General features: G+C 43.8%; 1 protein-coding gene across 2 annotated transcripts in view; it reads left to right on the top strand.

Moving 5' to 3' along the window:
• The first annotated feature begins 416 nt into the window (after positions 1-416).
• The window catches only part of Nid2 (nidogen 2), a 78,504-nt gene continuing 60,024 nt past the window's right edge, over positions 417-18,896 (top strand). For both annotated transcript variants that reach the window (XM_051174516.1, XM_051174515.1), the window contains exons 1-3: positions 417-672; positions 1,387-1,695; positions 15,718-15,950. In XM_051174516.1, coding sequence (XP_051030473.1) covers positions 442-672; positions 1,387-1,695; positions 15,718-15,950 — 773 coding nt within the window. In that variant the 5' untranslated portion in view covers positions 417-441. The remainder of the gene's footprint in view (positions 673-1,386; positions 1,696-15,717; positions 15,951-18,896) is intronic.

Genomic DNA, 18,896 nt, shown 5'->3' with positions numbered 1-18,896 from the left:
GTATCCCGGGCCCTGGGGCGGAGCACGAACCCCTGAGTGTAACCCCATCACCCTCGTTCTGCCAGCCCAGCGCTCACAGTCGCTCCAGCTTGCAGATGCACAGATGTCGGGACCCCCACCAGGGCGTGAGATCACCTCCTCCAGCCTGGTAGCCCATATAAGGGGAGGGGTGTTAGCCTAGGAGCAAAGGGCCAGCAGCCTCACCTCCCCAACATCGCTGCTCCAGCGAACTACCGCAGTCTTACAAAACTTAATGAGAATCAGATGTAGTGGCTGATGGCGAACTTTTCTCAGAGTTTCTGATTGGTCAATGTCCAAGAGCCGTAGCCAATCGGCGAACTGGGCGGGCACGCAGTACAGACAAGAGGTCCAGGTTGGATATTAGGCAGTGCAGCAGGCCGAGACGCGCTGAGTGAAGGGTTGAGCCAGGGAGAGGCAATCATGTCGCGGGACCCGACAGCAGGGAGGCTAGCACCGCCATCGTCGCTGTCGCTGCTGCTGCTACTGCTATTGTCGATGTCGGGAGTCGGGGCTCTGCGTCCTGATGAGCTCTTCCCTTACGGAGAGTCGCGGGGAGACCAGCTTCTGCCGGAGGGCGACGACGAAAGCTCAGCCGCCGTGAAGCTGGCAATACCCTTACGCTTCTACGATGCCCAGTACAGCGACCTCTATGTAAGTTTAGGACCCGGAGGTGCGTGGCTGGGTGAGGGTCTCATAGTTTCTCCCCAGGGTGTTCATGGAGTAGAACAACTAACTCCTTTGCCCAGCTGTTGTCCCTCTGGGGACTATGGTGCTGCAGCTTCGTATCCCCTGCTGTGCAGGAATAAGGATCATCTCTTTAAGGGTGTGCAAAGACTATACCTTCTACTTTGGAATCCTAGGCAGGAAGGAAAATGGGCCATGATGAGGCTGCCAGGGGCGGTTGCGTTTAGGGCGGTGGGAGGCTGTGCACATCGATGGAGCTGTCTTCTCATGGACCCGGCGCCCAGGGCTCGTAGTAGTGGACGGATGCGTGCAGATGGACGGGTTCCAGGGCGGCCGCACCTGCGGGTCACATTACGCTGGAGAGGTGGGGTAGGAACACGACCGCCGCTGAGCTGGTTGTCCTAGATGTGTCTCCAAATCATCAAGGAGAGGCTCGAGCCGAGGGACGGTAGGCGTGTACGACTGGAGCATGGTGGCTGCCCTTTGGGCTTGCTTGGGCGACAGCCACTGTTTCTTTTCTTTTTTAAAAAAATATGTTTTATTTTGGGGGGCACGTGCCACCTCCTGCGTGTGAAGGTTAGAGAACAACCATTTTTCCCCCCTTTCACCATGTGGATCCTGGTCCTGGAGGTAAGTGCCCTTACCCGCAGAACCATCTCACCCTTCTCTTGGTCCTTGCAGGTGGGCACCAATGGCATCATCTCCACCCAGGATTTCCCTAGGGAGACTCAATATGTGGATGATGATTTTCCTACTGACTTCCCAGCCATCGCCCCCTTCCTGGCTGATATCGACACTAGTCACGGCAGGGGCCGGATCCTGTACCGTGAGGACACCTCCCTGGCTGTGCTGGATCTGACGGCTCACTACGTGCGCATAGGCTTCCCAAGGTCAAGCTCCAGCTTCACTCCCACCCACGCTTTCCTGGCCACCTGGGAACACGTGGGCGCCTATGAGGAGGTTAGGACCGGGGCTGAGCCTTCAGGAGAGGTAAGTGAGGGATGCCCTGCAGCTGAGCAAATTGAAGAAGGGTAAGTTTGAATTTTGAGTGGGAACTAAAGGTTGGCTTGGAGTTTCTTCCCCAGCCCACCCTTTGAACCGGATGAAACCAGTGCTTAGGGGAGCTTGGGAGTGAAGTCTGTTGTGTCTGGGCGTGTTCTAATGTAACTAAATCGGCAAAGAAAGCTGCTTTAGTGAAATGAAGGACTGAGGTGCAGATGTCAAAGATCCTGGGGACCTAAGACACTTTACAGTTTATTTCTGGAGTCATCAGTAAGTACACAAGTACTTCAAAAGATATGTTCATTGAAGGGAACATTGGAAAATTCACGAAATTAAAAAAGTAACAACCACCGTTAAACATTTTTTTTTTAATGTAGAGATCCAGCTTTTTACAGCTTTTTTTTTTTTTTTTTTTTTTTTTTTTTTTGTGGTGTGTGTGTGTGTGTGTGTGTGTGTGTGTGTGTGTTTGTTTTTTTCTTTGTTTTTTCCAAACAGGTTTTCTCTGTAGCTCTGGCTACCCTGGAACTTGTTCTGTAAACCAAGTTGACCTTGAACTCAGGAGATCTGCCTGCCTCTGCCACCTAAGTACTGAGATTAAAGGTGTGCGCCACCACCACTCAGCTAGATGTCCAGCTATTTCATAGGAGTAGCATTGTTGCCATTGACTATAGTGGGTTCACAGTAGGCATATTGCTGTTTCAGTGCTTTTTGTGCCAGATGGTACATCCTCAGTCACCGTATTTACCTAACATAATGACTGTATAAGCTCTCATCCAGTGCATTTATGACAGTCCCCTGTTTTGTTTCTGTGTTTTTTATTATAATTAATACTATGGAGTGCTTTTTAAAATTTTTATTTTATTTTTCATGTGTATGTCTCTGTGTCTGCTGGGGTCAGTAGGGCCAGAAGACTGCATGGACTCCCTGAACCTGGAGCTAACAGCCAGTTGTGAGCTGCTTAACTATAGGCACAGGGACTTGAACTAGCACCCTGAAAGGACAGGTGCTCTGTTGCCACCTGAAACACTGTTTTAAGAGTCAAATCACTTCGCAGATTTAGTTGAAATCCCAAGAACAGCAGAAAGGTTACACTTTTTAATAAGCTCTTTGTAGACTTTGCCACGTTGCCCTTGAGGTAACAGTGAGCATACTTCCACTCTGCAGGAGACTGTGTTATGTAGTCTAGCTGGAGAAAGCACCAACAGCTCTACCCCTAGGCTTGGGTCTTGGCAATATGTGAAATTGGCATGGGGTGAGGTCGGGGTAGGTTGTCTCATTCCTGGTGTAGGTAGACACAGATTCCTGTGAAATTCCACCTGGGTGTAAAATAGCAAAGACCAGGAGCAAAGCAATGTTTACTTTAACTCTTAGTGTTTCTTAGCTATAGAAATAGCCCTGTCTTCTGAGGAGGAGGTTGCCCACTATTGCCCATTATCCTCACCAATGGTGCCTGTGTTTGTTCCATGCTCTATAAAGGAAGAGACCTGTTTCCTAAAGTTCAGCAAAGGTCTAGAAATAAGCATCATTTGAAATTATGGTTTCTCACTTTACAGGTGACATCTCGTTTTTGTTTACTGACTAACCTTGTAATTTATGGCTTTGACATCTTAATTACAATTCAACAGAGTACAGCGGAATTCAACTCAACTCAAACACTGCTTTCTTTGTGCCTACTGTGCCCTGAACCAGCTAGAGGGCTAGAGAAGATAGGCTCTACCTAAAATCATGTATAACAAGCTTATAATAGAAAACAAAATAAACACTTTTAATACAAGTAACTAGGTCACCAATTCTTACATTTCATTACATTTTCTTGCAGTTTTTAAAAATTTCATTTTGAGTGAGGTGTGCGTGCATATGTAGAGGCCAGAGATCATCTCAAGATGTCCTTGCTGTGGAGCTGCCACCTTGTTTTGTAACTCAGGTCTCTTTCAGGGACCTGGGGCTCTCCAATTAGGATAGGCTTACTGGCTAGTGAGCCCTAAGGATCTACTTGTTTCTCTCTCTACATCTGAGATTACGAGTGTTCTGCTATGCCATGTTCTTTATGAGGATACTGTGGATTAAAGTCAGGTCCTCATGCTTGTATAGCAAGCACTTCAGTGATTCTATTTAGATTTCCCAGCTTCTCTTGTAACCTTGAAAAAAAAAAGCAATGTGTCACATAGTCATATATGTATATGTATATATGTATATATGTATGTATATATGTGTGTATGTATGTATATGGGTATATATATAGAGAGAGAGACTTATCTATTTATGTGTACATACATACATGTATATACATAATTTCTATTTAAACATAGTTGATATTTATTAATTCAGATTTATATAATCTCCTTATGTCAGCACTGAGGTAAACGCTGAGTAGACTGCTTTTATCCCAAAGAGCCTTACACTTAATATGGACATCACTGATAACCTTTTATTATGGTAAATGTAGTAGGCCTTAGAGAGCTTCTTCCAAAACATTCCTGTTTCAGGGGACCATCTGGGTAGGTTTCAGTGAGCAAGCAAGGTTAATTCCTTCAGGATAGAAGGCAGAATATGTGTTCTGGTTTAATGCATTGGGGGCATGGCAGGCACCCTGTCTTTCAGAAGAGAAAGGGTGATAGGACTTAAGGCTAGAGGGCCCAGGTAAAGAGAGATTGTCCCCTCTGAAGAGTGTAGATTTGGTTCCTGGACAGAAGGCAGCCTTTGAAAGATTTTTTTAAGTGGAGGATTATTCCTTTTGTTGTTTGTTTTGCTTTTGGCAAGCTCCTCCTTTTCCCTGTCTCTTCCTTTTAAGTTATGATCTCATGCATATTGGGAGTGGGGGGGCAGTGAGTGGAGAGGGAGCTAGGAGAAAGAGGAGAGGAGAGGAAAGCATGTGGGACAAGGATGATTGAGGCAGGGGAGGAATAGATGAGAGGGGAAAAAAAGAGAGAGATGCCATAAAAGAGGGAGCCATTGTAGGTTTGAAGAGAAAACTAACTCTAGAGAAATGTCCAGAGACCTACCTACAAGGATGACTGACCCCAACTAACAATCTGAGCAACAGTGGAAAGGCTACCTGGAATGACCTTCCCTGATAACGAGATTGATGGCCAACTTATCTACCATCATGGAGCCCTCATCTAGTAGCTGATAGAAACAGAAGCAGATACCCACAGCTAAACACTGAGCCGAACACCTGGAATTCATTTGCAGAGAGGGAGGAATGATAAGAAAATGGGGTCAAGGCCTGGCTGCAAAAACCCACAGGGACAGCTGACCTGAACAAGGAGGAGCTAATGGACTCCCAGACTGATAGCTGGGAATCCAGCATTGGACTGACTCAGACCCCCTGAACATGGGTCTTAGTTAGAAGGCTTGGACAGTCCAAGGGACCTCTGACAGTGGAAATAGGCTGTATCCCTGGTGCACAAAAGGACTTTGGGAGCACATTCCCCTTGGAGGAATACTCCCTTAACCTAGAGGCAGGAGGGAGGGCCTAGTCCCTACTTCAAATGACTTGACAGATTTTGATAATCCCTCCTGGAAGGATTCACACACACACACACACACACACACACACACACACACACACACCCCGGAGTGTGGGGGGGGGAGGAGAATGGGAGGGTAGTCAGGGGACATGGGAGGGAGGGAGGGAAAGAGAGGGAGGGAGAGGGAGGGAGGGAATTGGGATCGATGTAAAATAAGAAAAAAAAAGTTATGGTCTCATGTATCCCAGGTTAGCCATAATGGAGGATGACCTTGAATTTCTGATCCTTTTGTCTTCACCTCTGACTGTGTGTTGAGATAATAGGTGTGCTGTATCATACCTTACCCAGTGAATGCTGTGCTGGGAATTGAATCCAGAGTTCTGTGCATGCTGGGTAGGCACTGTACCAGCTGAGGCAGGACCCCAGCCTGAGAGCTCTTTCTGGTGACATTAGTTAGTAAGGGCCAAAGGGTAAACTCTTTAGACACTTGTTCAGTAGTCTGTTTATCTAATCTATTATGTTTTCTCTCTTTATTTAGTTTTTTGAAATTTTTATTTTACATGTATAGGTCTTACGTCTACATGTATGTCTATGCACCATGTACATAAGTGCCCTTGGAGTTCAGAAGAGGGCATCAGATCTCCCTGAAACTGGAATTGCAGTTGGTTATGAGCTACCATGTGGGTGCTACTGGGAATTGAACACGGGTCCTCTGGAATAAGAGCCAGGGAACCATCTTTCTGCCCCCTCTAATTACCTTTTTGCAGCAGTGTTTTATACTGTCTTCTAGATACAGTCCTACAGGATAACAGAAGAGAAAATGATTTCCAAATTTGCCTTAGGTGAGAGAAAGGCAAGCTTTTGGACTCTTGGTGTTTTCCCTTTCTTCAACTTTTCATATGAGACCTATTATCTGTGCATGAATCTCGTAAGAATCATGTTAAGTAGTTAGAATACCAGTTGTGCTTTTTTTTTCCCCTGAAGCCTGCCAGTAAGTAAGGTTTGCATTTTATTGTTCTTTATGGCTTTAGGACTTGAGCAGTTCTTTGAGCCTTATTTCCTTCAAAGGAAGTGTGAACTGGGGTGAAGTTGCTGGGACACTTGTGATGGCACTGTCACTTTTTTTTTTACTATTAATCTGTTGGCCAGTGACTAGCGCTTCTTATTGGCTAGCTCTGTCTAAATTATTAACCCATAATTACTAATATATGTATTTCTACATGGTCTTATCTTACCAAGAATGCCAGACTCAGGCATCATCTCTTCCCGAGAGCACATCACAACTCTCTCCTACGTTTCCCAGAATCCTCCACCTCTCCTAGTCCTACCTATCTTGTTTCCCTGTTGGTCAACAGGCACTGTCACTTTCAATTAGGATTTTGCTGCTCCTGCAGAGAGTAAAGCTGATTTGGCCTTTTTCAACAAGGGGGAAAAAAAGATGAAGAAGAATTAATAGCAAGAAGCATTTGCACAAGGCTCTGGAGTCTTGAGACAGCTGTGGGTCCCAGGTGTATTAGAGCTTACTTGACATTAGAGTTGCCGCACCTGGGGATGGATTTAGTTTGTTAATTTTCTCATTTCATCAACTGCTTTCTTTGACTATTTCTCCGTGTGTGTGTGTGTGTGTGTGTGTGTGTGTGTGTGTGTGTGTGTGTGTGTAGGATCTGGGAGTTGAACTCAGGTTATCAGGCTTGCATGGTAAGTGCCTTTAATCTGGTGAGCAATCTAGGATAGCTGGCTGGTGAGCTCCCCAGGGCTATCTTTCGGGCTGTGGGATTACAGACCTGTGACAACATGACTTGTTTTTTAGTGTGTGTTCTAGGGATCCAACTCAGGTCCTCATGCTTGTCCAGCAAGCACTCGGCACCATTTCCCTACTCCTTCAGTTTTCAGTTCTGGGGCTAATGCAGGGTTAGATGAATCCTTTATGACTGAGCCACATGCAAAGGTCCAATACTTCTTATCTCATTATGCCTTCCAGGTGGTTGTGAAATCAGTGACAAGGTAGGAAACACTTCTAGAAGTGGTCTTGGAAGAAGTGGCCCCTCAGTCTTCATTTTCTAAGCTATAGAATGAGGTGACAGTACTGACTTTATAGGATTGCCATAAGAATGAACTGAGGTGAATTTTTAAGTAGGCGCTGTCACTTATGAAATCTGAGATGTTCAGGTGCTCAGCCAGGTACTTGCCCATGTGGGCTTGATAAAATAGGTGCTGGTTCTTTTACTCCTGCCATGTAACAGTGCCTTGGTGTCCTTTATGTAAAGATTGGTTGTTTTATTTCTCTGTCTCTGTGTGTGTGTGTATGTGTGTGTATTATACATGTGTCTGTGTGTGATTTGATGTGTGTCTGCATGATGTTTGTGGTCTGTATTTGTGTGTACATGGTGTGTATATGATGTATGCCTGTTTATGATGTGTGTGAATGATGTGTGTGTGTATCTGTGAGTGTGCATTATGTATGTTTGTATGTATGAATATGTATATCTATGTGATGTGTGTGTATATGTGTGTCTGTATGGTATGTAAATGATGTATGTATATGTGAATACGGTGTGTGTATGATCTGTATGTGTATCTATATGTTTGGTGTATATGTATGGTATGTGGATGGTGTGTTTATTCACTGCATGATGTATGTGGATGGTGTGTGTGTGTTAATGTATGTCTGTGTACAGTGTTTTTGCATGGTATGTATGTGTGATGTGTGTGTAGTATATGTGCATGGTATGTATGTGGATGGGTGTATGTGATATGTATGGTACATATGTTAGTATGATGTGTACGGTATGTGTGTTTGTATGCTATATATGGTGTGTGTATTTGTATGATATGTGTGTACAGACAACGTGGTACACATGAAGAACTTGGGAGAAGAATCTCCTGGTCCCAGTTCTCCTCTTCTACATGGGTTGCTGGAATTGAACTCAGATTTCTAGGCAAGGGCTTAACACCACCCTGTGGCCTTCTGTAAGGACTCCTCTACTTGGAGGGTTTTCTGAATCACTGTTTTTTTTTTTTTTTTTTTTTTTTTTTTTTGCCCTGGGCTGAGTGAACTTTGGGATTTATTCTTTTTGATGGGGGCTGTGTGGCTGTGTGCACAGGATGTGTTTTCAATTACTCCTGTGGAAAGCACTTTTGAATACTTGAAAGCCCTGGGGTTGAGCTCTTGGTTTGATAGTTTTTTTTCATTAGGTAGATTTTGGCACACACAAATCTCCTTTGCCTGGAGGAGCCTGTGATTTCTACATAGTTTTCTTACATCTGGTATAGTAATCTTAATGTTATAGTTATTGGAAACTTGACATCAGAGGAATGCTATCTTCACAGTATAAAGTGATTTTGTTCATGTTCATTCTCTGCATAGATGTTCACATTGAGTGTGATGGAATGTTCTACCTGGCATGCAGGAATGTCATGGTATAATTGCATAAAATACATGAACAAATAAAAAGTGTTTTATCTACTCAGTTAATTTGAGATTTCTTGAACCTCCATAGAGCAAAGAAGTTATGGCTTCAAGAGCTGAGTACTGATGTGGACTCATTTGTTCTGTTTGTTTTTGCTTTCAAGAGAGGGTTATTATATTCTCATTTGGGGGAGGGTGTTGTTGAGAACTGAGTTATGCGGTATGTGGAATGTTTTTGTTCCATAGGGATTTTGTTTGGGTTGGAAGGACCACAAGAATGGGAATTGAGGACAAGGTGCTGAAGAGTTTATATACTGAGCTAGGCTGTGTCCTGGGAGAAAGATGGGGGTGCTGACACTTGGGAAGAGGATGATGGGGTACAAGACAGTAACTTGGAGATGAGTGGAAGGATGCTGCTGTGTTAGTCATTTTCCTCTTACTGTGATACCTGGAAAAGCAGATTAAGCATAGAAGGGTTCACTTGGCTGTAGTTGGAGTCATGGTGGCCAGAGCTTGGGGCTTCTGGTCATGTTGTAGCTGCAGGAAGCAGAGAAAGGTGAATGCTCATCCTAGGCTTTTCCCTTTGTATGCAGTTTTGGGTTCAGGGAAATGGTGCTATCTATATTTAGGGTGGGTCTTCCCACCATAATTAACCAAGATGATTTCTCAGAGACATGTCCAGTGGCTGTTTCCTTGACAATTCTAGATACTGTTAGATTGACAATCAGTGGTACCTATCACAGTTGGCCAATGGAGGCTTTAATAGGGGGATGGTTCGTGTTTCATTGGTGCAAAGATAACAATCATTGATCAAGAACTTTGGATTTAGTTGGAACTTTTTAACTTCTAGAGCTCTGGGCTAGGAAAAGTAAGTGTGTGTGTGTGTGTTGTGTGTGTGTGTGTGTGTGTGTGTGTGTGTGTGTAAACAGAGAATAGAGAATGGCTAGATATATGAAAATGGGATAAGAAGCTGAAAATGTCATCCTGAAGCTTACCTACGAGGGAAGACATGCTATTGGGAACTTGAAAGTCTTGGGCATTTTTCTTAACTCTGCAATACAGAGATGAATAGGGAACACCCTGAGAATGCCAGTATGCCTCAGGAACGGGGAAAGAAGAGCTCAGTGAGTGGAGCTTGGTGTTCACACCAAGTATGGAAGGCTAGAATATAGTGGTCTGACAACTCAGAGAACACGTGCCATTACAAAGACAGAACTGTGAACTTTGTCCCCACGAAGGGACCATTTCATTTCTAATTTTGTTATCATTTTGATAAGGTGGGAGAAGAACCTCCCTTGTGGGAAAGGTGACACTCTGCTGGCAGATGCTTTATCTCCATCAGCCTGACTCTGCCAGTGTCAGATCAACATTGAAAGGCCATATTCTGTATCGGGAAAGGACATGCCAGCTCCTGCATGGTTTCTGTCTCAACAGGAAATTGGAGACACTGCAGCTAGGCAGCCTTCTCTCTCTGCTGACTCTCACCCTGTGGAGAGAGAGAGCCCCTCTCCTCTCTGGGATTCCAGGGAAGTTGAGAGCCAGTGACCCTCGTGTAGCTTTTGGCAGTCCATCTGAGGGTTTCCCTTCAGAGCCTTAGAGCCCCTTGGGGCTCTTAGAAAGCTTGTCTCTGAGAAGTCAAGGACCTTGCCCTTTGGAAACCACTCAAAGGTTATCTATGAGGAGGAACCAGCCCTTCAGGGCCTGTGAAATGGCCTCTTAATGGTTCTGTGTGGAAGTCTGTAGCCTGACAAGGGGACTGTTCATGTGTGGGTATTTTTCAAGCAACTCAACTCCTTTGGAGTGTACTTTGGGATCATAAATTATATTAAAAGGAAGTTCTGTTGCTTTTTTCCTATGGTATTTGCCTATTTTAGTGGCAACAAGAAAATTAAGCACTTGTTGAAGTGCTTGTTGAAAAGGTGACATAGAAAAGACACTGAAGCCATTTTAGTTGACACGAATAAACAAAGCACTAGATGTACAGATTCTTTAGTTAAAAGCCAGACTGTCCTCCCATCACAGCCCTCCTTACTTCTCCCAGGGCCACCTCTCTCCCCCTTCAGTTCTCCAAATGTAGACAGCCCTTATCTTATAGAATTTCTCTAAATTTAGAACCTGGGTTCTCACTTATCTTGCAATGTTGACTGTAGCCACCATGCTAGGAACCTCCACAGTTGGTTATTTAAGGCTGGGGTTCTCAGCCCCACTTCTTTTATCTCCCTAGTTGAACTTTGTTGTGATGGAAATAAAACTCTTGCCATAACTGGCCCCACCCTGACTGGTGATGTGTGTGAGGCATGTACCTGAGATGGAAATTTTGAGAGATTCTGACCTTTTGAGGAAGAGTCAAACTTTGCTGATGAGATAATGACAACTACAACTGTTAATATAGTAGGTGGGAACTGAGTAAATGAACCTTTTCTTTTTAAACAGGAGGGCAAGCAGACTCTTCCAGTTAGAGAACACAGGAATGTATAGATTCTTCTTGAAAACCACGCTAATATCTGCATTTCTTTGTCCAATCAGTCCAACTTCAGTCTAATCAATAGTATTAGATGGTGGAAAGGTAAAATTAATTTGAGAAGTTCTAGAATAAGACAGAAAAACCAAAAGGACACATTCCATCCTTGAATTCAAATTTGAGGTCCTTACCTGTTCCCAGTTTTGTCTTGTTTAGCAAAATGGGGAGGTATGGTACCAATAAATGGTTTTCCCTGTCATTCATCTTCTTTCTTTATTTATTTTGCTTATTTTACATATTGATCCCAGTTCCCTCTCCCTTCCTCTCTCCCACCCTCCCATGTCCCCGACCACCCTCCCATCCCACCGCCCACCCCCTACTCCACTGTTAGGGTGATGCCTTCCAGGAAGGGTCAACAAAATCTGTCAAGTCATTTGGAGTAAGAACTGGCTCCTGTCTCTAGGTTAAGGGACTATCCCTCCATGGGGAATGTGCTCCCTAAGTCCTTTTGTGCACCAGGGATACAGCCTGTTTCCACTGTCAGAGATCCCTTAGACTGTCCAGGCCTTCTAACTGAGACCCATGTTCAGGGGGTCTGAGTCAGTCCAATGCTGGATTCCCAGCTATCATTCTGGGGGCCCATTAGCTCCTCCTTGCTCAGGTCAGCGCTGTCTCTGTGGGTTTCTGTAGCCTGATCTCTGCGTGTGTTTTTTAAAAAAATCCCTGCCCAGTTTCCCTATTGTAAAACAAATAGGATCTATGAGAGAAGAAGACTGTAGCACCTAAGACAACCAAGTATCCCTTAACTAATTCTTTGGTGAAAGAAGGTGCTAAAGGCAGGGAGGTCCTGTTGAAACTGAGTAAATGAAATATCCAGGAGTGATTTCAGAGTCACCTGGGTGTTAATTCAACTCCATCACTCCTGGCTCCTGCAGTGTTTATCTACATTCACTGGCTGCCACTGTGTCCCCACTAAACCCCACTCTGATGTCCTGAACACCCTCTTTTCTCTTGTGGCCTCTGCCACCATCCCTGTCCCAAGTAACACTCAATTCTGGCTGTTGCCCTCTTCACCAAGCCTTTCAGGGAGGGAACAGTGCTGAAAGGTTAGGATTTTCTAGGTGCAGGGAAATAAGAACACAGCATCAAAACACATAGTAGGAGTGAGAACTGTTAAACACTGTTTTGAGGGTGTAGTGAAGCCAAACCTGGGAGGTGAGTTTGGATCAGAGCACATGCCCTTGAATGGCTTAGTAGAGTTATGATGGCTGACTGTTGCAGGCTGCCACCACTACTCGTTGCCCAACCTTAAGCACATTTACAAGTTCTGAGGTCTGTTTCCTCATCTACAGTTTGACAAGTTAAAAAGAGAATTTGGTGTGAGAGCAGTAAGGAGGACTTTTGTTTACTCAGTTTCTGACTGAGGCTTGGCCTGCAGTGGGCATTGAGTGGATGGATGGATAGATGGTGGGTGGGTGTATGGGATGGATGGTGAATGGAAGATGGATAGATGAATGATCCAATTGAGAGATGCTGAGACACAGGATTACAAACTAGGTCTCAGGTTATGGGAATGAATAAGTTAATTTTGCTCCTTGTTCAGCCAAAAGAGTTTGGATTGGAGAAGCTTGAAACCTTAAAAATTTTTAAATATACTATTTCCAAGTTATTTATTGAGAATTCATACATTCATACAGTATATTTCACCTCCCTCTTCCTCTCTTTCTGTCCACTCACAACTTTGTGTCCTTTTGTTCTAATAACCCACTGAGTACAAGGTAGTGCAGCCCATTTGGGCATGGGTGAGGGGCCACCCACCAGGGACCACACCCTACAGTATACCAACTCTTCCTCCCCTGGCAGTCATCAACTGTCTGTACCTGCTCAGCTACAGGTGGGGACTTCCCTACATCCATGCTGAAATTTTGAGCGGTTTGATTTTATATGGATCACAACAGCTGCTGTGTATTCATGAGTACTATAGTACTGTCATGACCACGAGACTTTGTTTTGACCCTGATTCTTAAACTCCTTCTACCTCTTTTTCTATGATGTTCTCTGAGCTTTGAGGGAAATAGATGTAGCTGGGACCAGGCCCACCTGTGACTGAGCACCTCCACAGATAGTGTGTTTTCTGTGCTTTGACTAGTTGTGAGCCTATACATACCGTACACTAAACAAGGCGCTTCCCCTCTTAGGGCTGAGAGCTGCACTAATCAATGGGTTTAAAGGCCTAGGTATTTAGAGGCAGTTTGATATTATATCCATTTAACAAAACAATAGCTGTAGGTTCACTCCAAGGGCTTATGAGCTCCCCAGCATGACTTCTTGCCCTGATTTACAATACTAGGCAGAAGTTTCATCTTGTCTAGCAGGCCTTAAATCCACCCAGAAAGTGGTTGATTATCCTCATAACATTCATGCCACTGTAAGGTGTACTGTTTTTCCGTCTGCCGCCGCTGGTCTTGTCCTTCTGCCACACCAGCCCCAAATAATACACAGAGACTCTGTATTTGATATTATACTGTTGGCCCGGTTACTTGTTTCTTATTGGCTAGCTCTGCCTTTAATTATTAACCCATTTCTGCTGATCTATGTATTTTCACATGGCCTTCTCTTACCGGGGAGGCGGCTGGCGTCCAGCTCTCTCCAGACTCTCCATCTTGACTCCTCCTTCCTACTTCCTATTTCCTCCTTGTCTCCTAGTCCCTCCTATCTTCCTTTCCTATTGGCCAACAGTGCTTTATTATTAACCAGTATGAGAAACATGCAGAATGACATTTCCCATCATCTCCTCTTTTCTGTCTAAATAAAAAGAAGGGTTTTAACCTTAACATAGCAAAATATATTATACAACAGTTATCAAGTAAGAATCACAGTTAACAATATTTAGTCCATTAACATTTAGCAAGATTTGAAGAAAATATTTCATCATCTATTTTATCTTTGTGTGTCTAAAGTCTAAGTAACTTATCTTTAATCCTAACTAATGAAAACTATAACCATAACTACCTGTCTTCAACTCCTTCAAAGACCACAGAAGGATAATATATAAGCTCTAGAAATGACAGAGACAACTCACTGCCTGGTCACCCGAAGTTCTTTTATAATCTTCCATCTTCAGCCCATAGGCCATAGTGTGTCTGGCAGACTCTTCAGCAAAGCAGAAAACTTTAACCTGTCTTCTTGTATTGGCAATTTGTCAGTCACTTTTCTCTCTGTCCTGCAGACTGTCTGGCAGACTCTTCCATGAAGCAGAACTCTGTAGCAATGTCCATCTTGAATCAGCAGTCACTTTTCTGTGGGTCCTGCATGTCCAGTTTATATAGCACAAAGTCAAACAGTCCAGACAAGAGCAGTATCTTGTCTAAATGGCTAGTCTTGCCATATTGGAAGCAAACTCCATAACGAGTTTCTTCAATGTCCATCTTCCTTTCTGGTGCAGGTGGTATTGCCAAGAGCAATTATGTCTCACTGTCACGAAAACCCTAAACCATTTTAAATGCCATATTCTGTAGGTCTTTGAAAGGTTTGAAGAATGCCTATCCATCTCAAATACATGTCTGTATATCTAGAAATCCTAACTAACTTAACTATAAGTTCTGACTATCATAGGTAACTATCTATAATCTGTATATTCTCCCTGAATAAACATCTATTCGGCCTATTTGTTTATCCTGATCCTTATTTACCGCGATATGCCACTTATTGCAATCATGTGTATATCCCTCCCCGGGACAGAGTTTCATTGTGTAACAGTCTTGGCTGTCCTGAAACTCACTCTGTAGACCAGGTTGGCCTCAAACTCACTGCAATCCACTTGCCTCTGCCTCCGTAGTGCTGGGACCATGAGTACATTCTTGCCAGAGCTTTTGTTTGTAGCTCTCTCAGCCATCTCACTATGGTGAGATTGTTGGTGACTTATCCCTCAGCTCCTGTCAGAGCTGGGAGCTTCCAGTTAGCACCTGGTTGATTTCTCCAAATCCTTTGATCTACATATGTAGTGTTAACAGCTCTAGGAGTAGAGCCAGCATTGATATGGGTGGCTCTGTGACACCCTTGACCAACAACTTGTGTGGGAGGTATCCTACACCTGGCACTGAGCTCTTTTTGTGTGTGTTTATTTTGTTTTGTCTTTGTATTTGGAGACAGGGTTTCTCTGTATATCCCTGGCTGTCCTAGAACTAGCTTTGTAGACTGATTTGGCCTTGAACTCAGAGCTCAGCTTGCCTCTGCCTCCTGAGTGCTGGGATTAAAGGTTTATGCCTCCATTGCCCAGACTGCACTGGGCTTTTTAGTTGGACAGCTGAAAGCTGTGCATTATGACAGGTAGGGTTCCATATGGCTTTTTTAGTCATCCTTAGTGTTTGTTATCTTCCTCATCCCCTCTTCCCTACAATCCTGAGATTTCTTAACCAGTGTTTTACTTGTGCATAATCCAACTGTTGATCTCAATTGGTAGAAGAGGTTTAGAATAAATAGTAACTGGTGTAGCTTCAATAGTTTTATTTGTAATTTGGAGAGAAAATTCTAAAAGTGACTGTACTTAAAAGCAATGTGGAGAAATCCTAAAAAGGATTTTGGACTCTGGCACCTTGCCTACATTCTGCTTTTTCTCCTTTTGTTTATTTGTTTATTTAAGGATGTTTGCAATTCCTATTTGTCCACAGCGGAACACTTTCCAGGCAGTTTTGGCATCTGACGGATCTGATACCTACGCCCTCTTTCTCTATCCTGGCAACGGCCTTCAGTTCTTTGGAACCCGCCCCAAAGAATCCTATAATGTTCAGCTGCAGCTTCCTGCTAGGGTGGGCTTCTGCCGAGGGGAGGTGGATGACTTGAAGAGAGAAGTGCCATATTTCAGCCTGACTAACACTGAGCAGTCTGTGAAAAATCTCTACCAGTAAGTTATATGGAGTGTGTGCCTGTGCTATTTCATTGGAAGGACATTTAGGAGGGACATGATCTTAAATGGCCAGAGACCATTTAATAATAAGCTTGGAGCAAATCCAGTAGCTAAGCTTGACCTTGGAGCTTCAGGCTCTCCAAGATATAAAAGATTCTTTATTTTCCCTGTGCTGTTAGGCATAGGAACCAGAACCAACAGTGATTATGTGTGTGTTTGCAGAACCACTGGGGCTTGCTAGGAAAAACATTATTCTTGGAGCCACATAACAATATCCAGTAATAACTGTCTCAATACAGGCTTTTCAGGTTAATTATTACTCAGGAGGAGGCATTGTGACTTAGTGTTTCAAACAGGTATTATTGAAGATTAGATGACAAGTAATAATAATTTGCAGAGAGAATGGATGGGGCTTTTAGAAATCTCATGATTTCTCCTCAGGCTTCATCACTTGAAGTCATGCTGATAGTTTTGCCCACAGCAATGCCAGAGACAATGGCTTTTTCTGCTAGTGCAGCACTAGGCCATTCTGCATTTTTCTGTCCAATTAGTGCTCGTACAAGATTTATTGACTTCTGGTTGCACTGAATAATCATTTACAAAAAAACCTTACCCTTGTACATTCATCTACCCTTGTGCTTAGCAGCTAGATGGTAGGCATATGGGGTAACTCAGCAGAAATTCATTGGTCATTTATTATCTGCTAAGCATTGTGACAGAACATTTGCAGATGTTATCTTAATTAAAACTCATTCCACTTATAGAGTAATCCTTGTTATTGTCTCAACTTTTTAATCACCTCATGGAAATTCAGTAAGATGCCTGTGTCAGAGTTAAATGGCCAAGCCATAGTCCAGCACAGATCTGAATGAAGCACTGAATCATGAACTATATTTTATACGGAGCCTCTGTGCCCTTTCTTGTTGTTTAATCCATGTGGGGTATCTTCAGGTCTCCTCGCCTACTGTGTAGTCGAGACTTTCATTTTAGCTACTCACCTTTTGTCCTCTCTCATCTCCTACCCAGGAGCTTAAAGACTCTCACTCCCAGGGTTGCATATAGAGCCCTTGGAAAGAGGGCTTCATACTTGAAATAACTACAATTCTTAAGGCACAGGCCCTGCACAACAACACTTGGGAAGGAGGGCCAGGAATCACAAAATCCTAGAAAGAGAGTTGGCATCTGCATGGCAACAGGAAGTGGGTGCATGTTTGTGTTGTAAGTGCATGTGTGCAAAGAGCCTGTGAAGAACAGTTGTGTTTACCTACCAGAGCCATAAAGATCCTCACAGGCATCCACCCACATCCATTCTTTCATTTCTTTCCTTGATGCTTTCTAAAAATAATCAGAATTGCCAGAGAACAGTTTTGAGATACGACCAGAATGATTTGCTGTACTCCATGCTTAATAAAATGAAACAAAATACAAACAACAGAATAGCATGAAATTAAAATGAGAATTGCCTATGACTTCTTTGAGTGACAACAGTGCTACCTGCCCTTCCAGAATGGGGTTTGCCTCCTCTTCAGCATTTTTGTGCTGGACACTGCCTTCTAGACCTCTTTCCTCCAGAGTCTGTCAATATTATCAGTGTGTGGGTTTAAACATTGTAACATATGCCCAACATTGTGGGGACAACATTTGTGATCTAAAGAAGGTCACAACCATGGTCCTGGTTCTCTCTGGGGACTCTGCTATGAATCTCAAAGAGGAGACCCTTGTCTCTTCTGGAATCTCCTTCTCAATGAATAATGCCATACATTATTGATGTTTTCAGTGCTTCTCTGAATATTCAAATATGCACATTCAGGAAGGGAAGAGAGTGGTTATTAAGTGTTGCCCACAGGGTCTGTGCTAGACCTTTAATGTGGGTTTTCTCACATGTTCCTAAGAACTTGGGCAGGAAGGCAAGGCCATCTATTTTACGATCCAGTTTTTCTTTCTAGGAGACAAGTTCTTTCTATCAGGAAGCATTCCAAATGACCTCAGAGTGTAAGATCAAGCACTGGGAAACTAACTTATGTCTCATTAGAAGGCATTTATTTAGCTTTCCTCTTCCATATTTTGTACTCCTTGAAGCTTTTATAGCTTTCCATTTCCAAATTTAATAGGCTTCCCAGCTGTAGCACCCCTGTTGTGTGGATAAACAAAGGTTCTTAGGATTTTTTTAAAATTACACTTTGTGTGTGTGGAGGGGCAGGGATTGGGTGAGTCTAGGTGAGTGGGTAGTTTGTGGGAGTTTTGCTGCCCTTCCACCATGTGGAGTCTGGGTATGGCTCTCAGCTCTTGTTGATAAGCAAGTTTCCCAGCTGAGCCATTTTTCGAGCCTGGACTTTTGTCTTCTTTAGTGTTGTTTATTTACAACATTGATTACCATTAGCCTACCAAGTGAGGGCAGGAGGAAGCCTTGCTGGTAGAGTGCTTGCCTTGTGGGCATAAAGCCCTGGTTTGATCCTCAGTACCACATAAACTGGCACAGTGGCTCCCACCTAGTATCCCAGTATTTGGGAGGTGTACGCAGAAAGAAGAGAAGCTCAGGGTTATCCTCTGCTACATGATGGTTTGAAGGCCAGCCTGAGCCACATGAGACCATGAAAGAGAAGCTGTAGCAAGTAAATATAGCAAAGCACAGAAAGGATGGCAGTTTGCTTTCTGTATTTAAGTGAACTATAGCAGCTGCTGCTGTCTGCTTTCTGTTGCTGTGATAAAACCCTGACCAAAAGCAACTTGGGGAGGAAAGGGTATATTTGGCTTATATATCCTGGGTCACAGTGCATTGAGGGAAGCCAAGCCAGGAACTCAGGCAGGTCAGGAACCTGCAGGGAGACAGAACTGAAGCAGAAACTATGGAGAAACATCACTATTGGCTTGGATCCCATGTCTTGTTCAGCATGCTTTCTTATATGGCCCAAGTGAACTGCCCTTCCCCCATCAGTCACTAAC

Source organism: Phodopus roborovskii, unplaced genomic scaffold, assembly GCF_943737965.1.
Source record: "Phodopus roborovskii unplaced genomic scaffold, PHOROB, whole genome shotgun sequence".
Classification (NCBI taxonomy): domain Eukaryota; kingdom Metazoa; phylum Chordata; class Mammalia; order Rodentia; family Cricetidae; genus Phodopus; species Phodopus roborovskii.
The sequence above is the reverse complement of the archived record's forward strand: the minus strand, read 5'-3'. Positions and strand labels throughout refer to the sequence as shown.